General features: G+C 39.2%; 1 protein-coding gene across 1 annotated transcript in view; it reads right to left on the reverse strand.

Moving 5' to 3' along the window:
- FOCAD (focadhesin) overlaps positions 1-12200 on the reverse strand; it is a 282657-nt gene that overhangs the window by 39432 nt on the left and 231025 nt on the right. The window contains exons 30-34 of the mRNA XM_006881273.1: positions 11559-11681; positions 11020-11097; positions 9539-9610; positions 6752-6854; positions 3605-3685 (exon numbers count right to left, since the gene is read on the reverse strand). Coding sequence (XP_006881335.1) covers positions 3605-3685; positions 6752-6854; positions 9539-9610; positions 11020-11097; positions 11559-11681 — 457 coding nt within the window. The remainder of the gene's footprint in view (positions 1-3604; positions 3686-6751; positions 6855-9538; positions 9611-11019; positions 11098-11558; positions 11682-12200) is intronic.

Raw genomic sequence — 12200 nt, forward strand, 5'->3', positions numbered from 1 at the left:
TCCACTTTACAGAACCAATAAGGCTTAAAGACTTAAGCAGCTTTCCTGAAGTTATATAGCTGGTAAGTGGTGGAACTGAGACATGGGCTCAGGTAGTATGATTCTCATGCTTTCAGCCTCTATGCTATTAGGCTCTGCAAATTCCTATAGGGCTGAGACACCGAACTCTAGTACGATACTTGTGGAAAGCAAGGAAGTCATAGCACTCCTGTTGACAGCAAAATCCTTAATTCTTACCCAACATTTGTCGATTTTAAAAAATTATTTATATGTTGTAAATATATTCTTTAGATAAATACAGTGTAACATATTTTGATATATTTCAGCAATATATCTAAATTTCTTAGCTTGGACTTTTCAATTTGACGAGGTTTTCACAGCTATTTAAGTTAAAAAAAAAGATCAATGAAGTTAAAGTTCAATAGAAAAATATGACCGTAAAATCATTAGCCATGTTCCCTAGTAATAGAAAGGTAACAAAAATAATCCTATTACTCAGTAATAACTAGATCTACTACCAAAAGTATTTTATTATGTTGCATTAAAGAAGTAGATGAAACCTTAGTTAAATCTGAAAATGATGATAAATACCATAAATTGGAAAAAAAGTAAAACAAAACAAAAAAAACTGGAGACTCTTTAAGGTTAAATATAATTGTGTGATATTAAGAATTAGATTTTAAGCAAATTATTTTAAGCCTAGTGTAGCCAAAGGATGCTCAAAGGAATAGATAATGATGATGAAATGAATACATAAAAGATGAAAAGTTATTCAGGCATAATGCACCTAATATAAGAAGATCGGTACTATTACAACAGAACAGAATGTTACACAGACAGTGAAATCATGAACTGAAGTCTTTAATTACTGGTAGGGACTGAACATACTACATATGGTTTTAAAATGTAGGCGGACAGAAGAAGCAGATGCTCTAACATCTTTTATCTTCTATAGCATGAGTATTAACATGCGTATCCAGAGTGAAAAGCGCTAGTTATACTTTAGGAAACAGACAAATACATTCAAGACTTTGGATGTGATTGGCTGAAAATGAGACCATGGTGCCCAGTCTCAACCTGGTATTAAGTGTGATCACAGATAACCTCCATTTTTCTCTCCTGTGAGTTATCAAAATGAAAATTGGTAAACAGCTACAGTGAAGCATCTCTATAGCTTTCTGTCTTGTGCCTATGCCAGACATTATTTCCAGTCTCGAAAACCATTTCTTCCTCAAAAGAGCTCCCCAAAGTTGTCACCCTTCCTATCAGCAGCTTCACTGGGCTATGGTGAGTGACACCCAGACATTTAAACTCAAAAGCAGCTTCAGAAGGGAGTTATTAAAATTCAAATGAGCTGGGCATATTGAAGAAGAAAACCCTCGTTTGCATGCACACCTCCGCATTTGGCCATCCCATTTAGCCCCAGAGAGCAGGGTCTGGTTTTGTTTTTGTAAATGGGCTTCGGAGGCCGAGGTCAGCCTCCCACGGCCCCCACTCCTCTGGGGTCATCATGAGTAATGTGTGAGGCTGAATAGATTTTTCTCTGAATCTAGTCAGCAAACCTGACAAGAAGGCAGCCCTCTCCCACAACCTGAAAATGTCAAAAAAATCTGACTGGTGATATGGCATTGTGAAACATTCATTTATCTGCTTTAAAAGGCCTTGCAGCGATACTACACAGAACATCACTGAATCCAGTTCCACTTGATTTTTCTCGTTTTATAGCAGAAAAGTATTTCCTGCTGTGCCATGATGACATAATTATAAAAACATTATCTTTAACAGAGACTTTCCCATCATAGTTAGAGAATATTAATTTCTGTCAAGTAAATACCAATCTGGGAGCCAAATGATCAAATTCTACTCAGTAGCAAAGAGAAAGAATCTAGCTCTTATTTGACTGTAAAAGCTTTATCTTCTTTCTCAAGGAAATATTTCATGTGTTATGAATTATTTAAAAATTTTGTTACAGAAAAATAATTCCTACCTTTGTTTTGGCCATGGGAATTTAAGATGTTTCTTTAGTAAAAACTGAACTTCTTACTATTGAAGACATCTCTATCTTGCTATCTCATTTTTTTCCACAGATTTAATCCATGATAACATAAGCAGTTAAAGAATCCCAGACAGTGCTTGATACTAACTGAAAGGTTGGCAGCTCGAACCTATCAGTTACTCTATGGGAGACATGTCTATTTTAGGTCTGCAATCATACAGGGCAGTTTTATGTCATCCTAATTAACTACATAGTAACAGCACAACAAAACAACATATGTAATGAATATATATATATATATATATATATACACACACACACACGCACACATACATATATATGTATATGTGCATGTATATAACACATAATAACAAACAATATATAGGCATTTTTAGTCCACATAAAAGCATGTGATAGCAACATATGACTCAAGGATTAAGAGCACAATTTCTAGTACTTCAGAAACAAGAGGAATTTGTTTCTTGGCTCGGAAAGTAGTTGATACTTTAGAAGACCTCATGGTTTTAACACTAGAATCACACATCCAGGGGCAATCCGACAAAGTGACCTTAACTTTCTATGTAAGACTTTATTCTATTGCGTCTTTCACTAACTCAACTTGACTTTTCCAGATTACTTCTAGTTTTTTGCTCTATTTTTGCCCAGACCAACTTGTCCAAGGGAGGAGAAAACTAGCAAAGATCCATGAAATTGGTTCCTGAACCATGAAGCATCCAGTCCTGATGCATTTTCCTTCTCAAATGGCTCTGAACAGTAAATGTGAATTATGTAGGAGCATTTATTCAATAATGTAAGTGGCATTTTGGCTACAATTAGAACTACCATGTGCTCAAATCTCTGCCTTCAAGTTGTTTGTGCTCTCACGTGGACTGCAACAGGACAGAATCCTACAGAGACAAATATCTGCAGAGGAAAAGAGCACCAGGTGAAAGCAGAAAGCAGAGGCAGCGATTCCAGCACGAGCAAGTGTTCACAAAGGTGCAGGAGAAGATGTGTGCCCAGGATAAGTCCTGGGAGACAGACAGCTCCCACGTGTGCCTTACCTTAGCCGACCAGACTCATGTGAAATTGACAAGAAAAGGAATGGATGCTTCAATTCAACTCAACTCAATGCCATGAGGTTGGAAAGGAAAAACAGCGGAGCCTCCAGGGGGCTTAGAGGCTGTCAAACACCCTGGAGGAGATGGTCCATCTTTTTCCCTGGAACTGCTCGTGAATTCTAACCACCACTGTGGGGCATTCTTTGAGTTAACAGTACAGCTCCCTACAGAATATACCATCCACTCTCCCTGGGGCATGCTTAGCCTTCTGAAATGAACAAATGGACAAGTAAAGTCTCCACAGAACAACTCAAGCTCAAGTACAGTGATTTCCAAGAAACTACAAAATAGGTCCTTTGATGCACCTTTTCCTGCCATTGGCCTCATGGTTCATCTCTGTTGCAAAAATAGTCTAGCCTGAATAGCAAAGTGGGAGACATTTATCCCTTCAGATTTGCATTGCTTAATTCTACAAAAGCATTCAGGACTCATGAATTTCCTTAACATGTAGAATGAAAGACGAAATTCAAGACATGTGCGCACTTGCCTTTTTTTCCTCCTGTAACGAAGAAGCCAATGGCTGCTCTAATAAAACTGCTTTCAGGCAAATAGCTATAGTCAGTCGGAACTGTGGAGACAGAAAATGATCACATTAACTAGTGAACTTGGCGGGAATAATGAAGGAAAGATAACGATCTCATGCTGCCATATCAACCTAGAGACAAAGCGGAGATGTTTATGCTATTAATCTCAGCACAATACTCTGTGGCTGCAGCTAATTCTATTAGATTAAGTGACTGGCCTTGAAGTACTGTAATCGCTTAAGAGTCTGAAAGCAAATTAAAAAAAAAAAAGGTGATAAACCTCAAAGAGTAGAGGCTGAAAAATCACAGAGGATAAAAATTGTATTGAAGTGGTTTGAAAATTCTTTCACGTTGTCACATCAATGAGCCCCAATACGGCGACCTTGTCGGGGTCAACAAGGAGTCTGCATGGCTTCTTTGCGGAGACCACCATTCCAGGGGCCACTTAGGGACATGCTGAATCAGATATATGAACCATGCAAATTCAACATCCAGTATTAATAGCAGTCAGTCTCTGACTTCATGATGTAGAAAGAGACCTCGGAGTGGCCAACATGTGCAAAGAACCAGATGTGGTAGATGACCCGGAACGGTGAAGCAGTGACATTTATGCTAGTTAAGTCCTGAGAGTCTTCTAAATCCTTTTCCTCCCAGTCCCCTATAATTGTTTCATGAGATGGTTTCTACTGCAATAAATGGCTCAATTGGAAAATTCCATCAGGAGTAAGAAGCTGTACTTTTCCAGACACACAGTCATTTTGCTCAGAAGAGCCCGTGTGTAAGATGACTCACTACTTACCTGATTTGAGAAAATGTGGGCCAGGCAGTATACCCCATAATGTGACACTGAAAAGCCTACCAAAAGAGCAAAAGCCTGAGCCTGTCACCACGACGCTGCTCTGTGAGGGGTCTGCCCTTCAGAACTGGCATTACCAAGGCTTTCTAATTCTGATTGTTTTGCCCATTTGAATATGACAGCTACCAGCTGTCTAAAGTTCATTGTGTTGGCAATGCTGTGGAACAATGCCCGATTCTGATAGCTCAGGAGAGACTGAGTGCGTGAGGCAGTAATTACCATGACCCTCATTCACACTAATGTTCTCAGGCTACCTGTCAGTGGAGAGGTACGACTAGATTTTAATGAGCAATCTTTGGCACCTCAATTTGCTTGGCTTGGATCCCAGATAGCCAGTGGGACAAGTTCTATAAAGGAAAAAGAACAGAAATAACTTCCAGTGTATTAACAATGATACCTTCCCACAGAATCTCCACATCAAAACGTAAGCATATGGAAATTACAGACATTTTTAATGACTTTTATAACAAAGCAAGAGACTGATAAGCCTTAGATCAAGCACCAGAATTTCAGTTTGAAGGCCAAGGAGTCATTACTCCATTATTTTGTCAAAAGTAGAGGCCATACAATCAGAAAGATGCAAATCAAAATCACAATGAGATCTGATCTCATCCCAGTAGCAGTAGCAAAGATTAACGGGACAGCAAGCAACAAATGCTAGAGAGGATGTGGAGAGACTGGAACTCCCATGCACTGCTACTGAGATTGTAAAATGGTTTGGAATCTCCTCAAAAATTAAACACAGAAATTCCACATGACTCAGCTATCTCAATGCTAGGAATATACTCAAAGAAATCAGAACTGAGTCATGAATGAAGGCATGTTCATAGCAGCATTATTCACAACAGTAAGATGGGTAATAATGGGCTTGTTGTTGTGTACTGTCAAGTCAGAACTGACCCACAATTGACCCTCCAGTGGGATTTCAAAGGCAGTTCATCGCACGGGAGGAGACTGCCCATCCTTCTCCACGGAGCAGCTGGTAGTCTCAAACCATGTGCCTTTGGGATTGCAGCGCAGCTTCTTGCCTCTAGGCAAGAGCTCCCTAGTAATAGATAGAGTAATAGTAATATAAAAAATATAATGTGTATGGAAAAACTAATGTGTATGAAGATGATATAAAACACAATGTACATGAATGAAACACATCATAAATGAAAATGTGTATAAAACACAATGTAAATGCAAAAAACATAATTTATATGAATGATTATATGCAAATAAAGTATGAAAAACAGTAGAGGCCATTAAAACTTAAGCCACATATAAAGATATTTTAAATGAAACATAAACACAATATAAATATACAGTATTTATATACATATACACACACACCCTCAGACCTGGTTTTAATTGTTTTTGGTCAAACTTTCTTTTACAACATTCTTCTAAGTGGTATAGCACTGGTCTGTGCATCGCTGTACAGTGGTAACTCGTGGTGGTTGTGATGTTAAACACTGTGACACTGATGCATCAAATGAGTTAATGGTCACCCATGGTGGACAGTGTTGGGTGGAGCTCTCCTATTAAAACAAGCTTGGAAGTAGGAGTGGCATCCACTTCTAAAAAAGCTTGCCTCCGGAAACTCGATGAACTTGGAGAAAGGATAAAAGTTACACAAGTGTTCAGGTCTTTCATTCATAGGGTCACTATGAGTCGCCTATGACTCAATAGCACTTAACAACAACCTTCTCTCTCTATTTATCTCTATAGATAGATATAAAATACCTGTGCCTCAAGCTTTAGGGAATTGGTTCCTAGCTCCTGGAATCTTTACTACACTAATTATATATTGTCTTATTGTTTTGTACCATTGACTACGTCCTGTATGGCTAGTGACCCTATGAACAATGGCTTGGAACTTTGCCCTAATCTGAGCCAACCTCACTGTCTCTGACACACTTGATCCCATTTTCATGTATATAAGTATGTAATTTTTCTGTGTCACATTTGTAAAATGTAAAGATTAGACTATATACCTAAACTTCTCCTAGAGGCAGCAGAGAGAAAGACTGAAAACAGAACAGTAGGGGCTTTGGAGATTACCAGATTTGACTTCAAGCATATATTCACCATTATTGTCATGTCCCTGGTCAAGTCACAAAACCTCTCCACATCCTATTTCTCTATAGCTACAGACAGCAGGGATGATAATACCCACCACTTAGGATCATTAATCTGCACAGGAACCCTAACAAAGTACACAGTGCTGAGTTAGCAACCCCTCCATCCAGCTTTCTATGATGACGCTTACCAGAGGTTCTACTTTGATTTGAAGACAGAGCAGATAAATGAAGATGTCCTAGGAGCCAGATTGCATTTGACTGAAGACCAATCACCCCAGAGACACTGATTACCTATAGAGAGAAGTTTAATAGTTCAATGATGGGATAAGATCCAAACTCCTTTTACTATCTTTTAAAAAAAAAAGGCTACTTTAATAATAACTCACTTGTCCCTCAGGGGCACACACACACACACACACACACAAGTCACCAATCTTTTTAGGAAGCTCTGGTGGTCAAGTGGTAAAAAAATTGTGTTGTAATCTCAAAGGCACATGGTTCAAACTCACCAGTTGCTCTGTGGATAAAGGACGGGCAATCTCCTCCCATGCAATTAAATTGCCTCTGGAAACTTGCTGGAGGGTCTGCTATGGGTTGGCACTGACTTTATGGTACACAACAACAATGCTTTTATGAGGTGGTGGCTTGGTTGATAATGGGAAGTTCGGTAACAAGCTGTATCTGGTACATTACTCCTAGGACAGACGAGGTGCTCAACAAGCACTGGTTCAACGTATGAAGTAATGAATGAAGCACTCAGTCAAATAATGAATGAAGCACTCAGTCAACTGGTCAAGTTTGGCAAAGAAGATATGGGGTTTCGCTCAGCCAGGCAGGTCTCAAAGGAATTTCTCTTTTTTTTTTTTTTTAAGTTGATCAATTTTCTAAAATAAGGTTTCAGGACAATGACAGTAAGATAAGAAAACATGGAAGAATGAAGTTACAAAGAAAAGGCAAATAAACAACTCTGCACAAGACATTGAACACATTCTGTACAATTTCTTCACTTTGCTGTCCTCATTTGTACAAACTCTTCACAGCTTACTTGCCCATCACCATCAATATCTGCTTCCCCAATCATTTCATCAACCTCTTCATCTGTTAACTTCTCTCCAAGGTGTGTCATCATGTGACGAAGTTCTGCTGCACTATTACAGCCATTGCCATCTTTGTCAAACACACGGAATGCTTCTCTAATTTCTTCTTCACTATCCGTGTATCTTCCATTTTTCTTGTGATCACTGTCACAAATTCCGGGAAGTCAACTGTGCCGTTACCATCAGCATCTTTTTCATTAATCATGTCCTGTAATTCTGCTTCTGTGGGATTCTGCCCAAGAGACCTCATTACAGTTCCCAATTCCTTTGTTGTTATAGTTCCATCACCATCCTTGTCAAATAGTGAAAAGGCTTCTTTGACTTCTGCAATCTGCTCTTTAGTCAGTTGGTCAGCCACGCTGCAAGCGCTCCTGCTCTCCGAGACGCTCAAAGGGATTTTTAAAAATAATAAATAAAACTCCAGGACATACAGAAGAAGTAGTGATTACAAAAATAGGAGATGTAATTGTTCTATAAATAATACCATTTTGTGCTTTAAATGCCAACGGTCTAATACACTCTAACAGTGTAATCTGTAGCAGACGGCACAACCTTCCTGAAGCTCACAAGTCTCTGCCAGTTCTAACCCCCCTGGGTTTCCGAGGGAGACAGATGGGTGGTCACCTCCTGCTAAGATTTACAGCTTCGGAAACCTGATGGAGGGTCACTAGCAGGAAGAGCTGGCTCAGTGGAAGCGAGGTCTTTTGTTTGGGTTTTTAAAAAATTAACATTTTAAGGACCGATGGTGGCACCACAGTTAAGACTCAGACGTTAACTGATAGGAAAGCAGTTTGGACCCACCAGCTAGTCTACAAGAGAATATTCAGCTTCTCAGTGGGCATAATCTGTGAAGATCCCAGCCTTGAAGGTTCTATACGGCAGCAGTCCAGCTCTGTCCTGCAGGCTCGCCCAGTCCGAATCTACTCCGCAGCACGGGTGGTCCTTATTACCTCTTCATCATTCAGAACAGGCACACTCCCAATAATATTTTGCATTTATAGCTTCTCCTCGCACGTTATAGCAGCTTAAGTTTCAGTGGAATTCTTTTTAAAGAGTATTCATATTCATATATGCAAAAGAGAGTTTCTCTTATTCAGAGATTCATGTTTGCTTTTGGAAGCATGAATTACTAAAACTCTTGCATGTGGCAGGTATTATAATCAGCTACATTTCACAAGAATGAAAACAAGTACGCTAAGGGAAGGACTAAGATACAAATGTCCTGTACACAGGAAGAATCATTATTACTGCAAAGAAAATAAGAATGCTTAAAAAGAAACACGACCAAATATTAACAGTGGTTTCCTAAGGGGTGGGACGACAGTGATCCCTTTTCAACTTCTTTCAATCTGTACTTTCAAATTTTATACAACTTACAAGATCATTTTCCCCAAGCAAAGAATGCTTGCCAGTAGATGACTACGTTTATTCTTTACCCAAGTGTAACTATGACAATGATTTACGCCAATCTTCTGATCAGTGATATCTGAACCAGTACTTCTTGACCACTGTGTCTAGATATGTGCTCTGCCCTTTGATCACCTTCCAGCTTTCCTTGTCCCGAGGGCTTGACATTCCTTGCAGGATCAGGTTTTCATTTTTAAGGGGAACCAATGCCAACTTAAGTTAACTCAAAAATGCCAGCTTTCTTTTTCCCTCCCCAGAGGCAGTGGACGTGTGCCAGCAACTGTAGGACCCGTCGTGACCCAAAGCACAGCAAACGCAGAAGAACTGGTTAAGTTCTCACTTTGTACACAAAACGTTACAGACTGTGAAATAAAACCAAACAACAACAACAAACTCCTTCCTCCCCTCCACCCTCCCGCCCCCCAACAAGCAACTGTTTTCCATCCAAGAATTTAAAATTCTTTTTCTCACCTGAGTTAAAGTTCGGATGACTTCATTAAGACGACTTTGAAACTGAGAAGTTTGCATGGCTTCTGACTTCAGCTGAAAGAAGAAGATAAAATTCATTCACCTATGAGTCGTGGGTGACTCGATGGCACATAACAATACCACCAAAATACAAATAAATAATGATATTCCCAGTGTATGTGCAATCATCTAAGCTGGGGAACAATTCTAATATACTCGTATTTAAAAAACATAAACAGTAAGCTCCACAAGGGCAGGGCCTATATTTTGTCAATGATATTCTAGACCAGTTCATGGCACATGGCAGTCAATTCAATGAGTTTTTGCTGGATCAGTATGGGGACTTGTGTAGATTACTAGCAATATACACATCCATGAAAACAGTTTGAAGGAAAAGAATAATTACATAAATATAAATGTAAAAAACATAGATACAAGAAGGAATTCTCTGTGAATGATTTCAGAATTTTCTTATTATTCAATCACCTCAGGCAGGAACCTTTGAGAAAAGTATGTAAGTTAACCAGCCTTAATCCCTACAAACCAAATAAAACCAGCAGCAAATCACTGTAGAAAGAATTCTTTTTATTTATTTATTTTTGCAGAAAGAATTCTTTAGCAAAATTTAACAGAGCAGCAAACATCAACTGCTGGTGAGGTTGTGGAGAAACTAGAACCCTTATTCACTGTTGGTGGAAGTGTAAAATGGTACAACCACTATGGAAGGCTGTAAGGTGCTTCCTCAAAAAGTTGCAAATAGAAACACCATTTGACCCAGCAATTCTACTACTGGGAATATACCCTAAAGAAACCATAACTGTCACCCAGGTAGATATATGCACACCAATGTTTATTGCGGCTTTGTTCACAATAGCAAAGAGTTGGAAACAACTTAAGTGCCCATCAACAAATGAATGGATAGAGAAGCTGTGGTATATTCTCACAATAGGTGATACTGAGAAAAACAGGATAAATTTTGTATATTGCATTGAAATAGATGAGGGAGAGAACTACTTAAAAGCAATATATGCTTGGGTATTATGGTCATGACAGGAGTCCAGAATGAAGGTTGTACAGTAGAGTGTACTGGGGGAGGGGAGATTGTATACCAATGAAAAAATTTTTCTTTTACTTTTCAAAGAGGAGAGTGAACTGGGGGGAGGGGTAGGCAGGGAAAAAAATGCAATAATGAATGAAGAGAAATCCAAAGTGTCTGTAAATGTTCATTAAAATTATTAATAAACAAAACAAAACAAACAAAAAAAGAATTCTTTTTGAAAAAAAATAAAAAATTCTTGACCAAGAGAAACTTCTCACACAGAAAGGCATCCAACAGTTCAGGACAGCCCTTCCTGTTCTTAGCGCATCAGGATAATGATTCTTCTGACGCTGTAGCTGGGAGTACACATTTAGATTTCTTTGCGTCAACACATAGTTCCATCTTCCCTCTGCCTCCCTCCTTTTTTGTGCCCCTTTCTTTTTACCTGTATGACATCCCCTTCAGAGCCCACTAAAGCCACCATGCCATGAAGTGCAGCGAGACAAAGCATCGTGGGAGTGCCCTGAAAACAAAGCATCCAAATAGTCAAGTGGGAAATAGTCACTGGGCTTAGATTGCATAAAACGTAACAAGACCACAGAGAAATAGACCACAGGCTAGGGATTCAAGATGATAAGAGGATCCACATAACCTGTGCCATTGAACAAAAACACAGCAGGTGAAAAAACTAACAGATTAAGGCTGTTGGATCATTGATGGTTATTTCTTGTTTTTACTTTTTGAAAAGCACGGTGCTGTTTCAAAATCAAGACAGTGGCAAAACAGCTCGTTTATGGTCATAACAGAATGCATCATTTCTTAGGGATTAAAAGCACATTTGATAATTAGCTACGTCTTTCATTTTAAATTACCTGTCACATTATTGTTGAGCAGTATGTCTTGGCAGCTCTTACAAATAGTGCAATACAGCAATTCTTTTTCTTTTATATGAACATAAAACAGTATGCAGGGGGTGAGCACTACCTCTGAGAGGACAATTTTGATCCAGGCTGGAAGCAGTTTGTTGCCCAAGTCTTCAGCTTTTCCATGACCACACACGGACAAACCATGAACGATGTTTCCAAGGGCCAGAGCAAAGCCTGAAGTCTGTCAGATGAGTAAAAGCAGGGTGAGGAGAGAAGACGGTGTAGATTAGGAAAGCTCGGATGTGGCAGCACAAGCCCTTCTAGGGTTCCTTTTCCTTCCTGACAAATTCCTTTGCCATTTTCAGGTGTGTGATTATCTACACTTTGGTTTATAACAGCAACTGCAGCGTTTAACTGATTACAAGGAGGTCAGCTGCGGCAATTGGTTCATTTTAGGATGCCATTATTTCACTACTGGACGATGTTGCTTAAACAATCCACATTCTCAGGAGTTAGGGTGAGAAGACCGAAGTAGTCAGGCCTCCTGAGAGCATTGAACTCTCAAAAAAGAAAAAGAGAAGGAACTTCCCAGAACACACACAGAGCTTGCAGATATCTACATCTTGGTGCTGAAAAACCCACCTGTAAGTGAACGGGCACATACCTGACACCGTTAAGTGCTTAAAACCAGTGAATCTTGCACTAACTCATTACAGGTATTATTAAAGAGTTTGGCAAAACATGAAAAAGAAATCTAAAC

This window comes from Elephantulus edwardii, unplaced genomic scaffold (assembly GCF_000299155.1).
Source record: "Elephantulus edwardii isolate Elephantulus edwardi_28Jun2011 unplaced genomic scaffold, EleEdw1.0 scaffold00014, whole genome shotgun sequence".
Taxonomy (NCBI): Eukaryota; Metazoa; Chordata; class Mammalia; order Macroscelidea; family Macroscelididae; genus Elephantulus; species Elephantulus edwardii.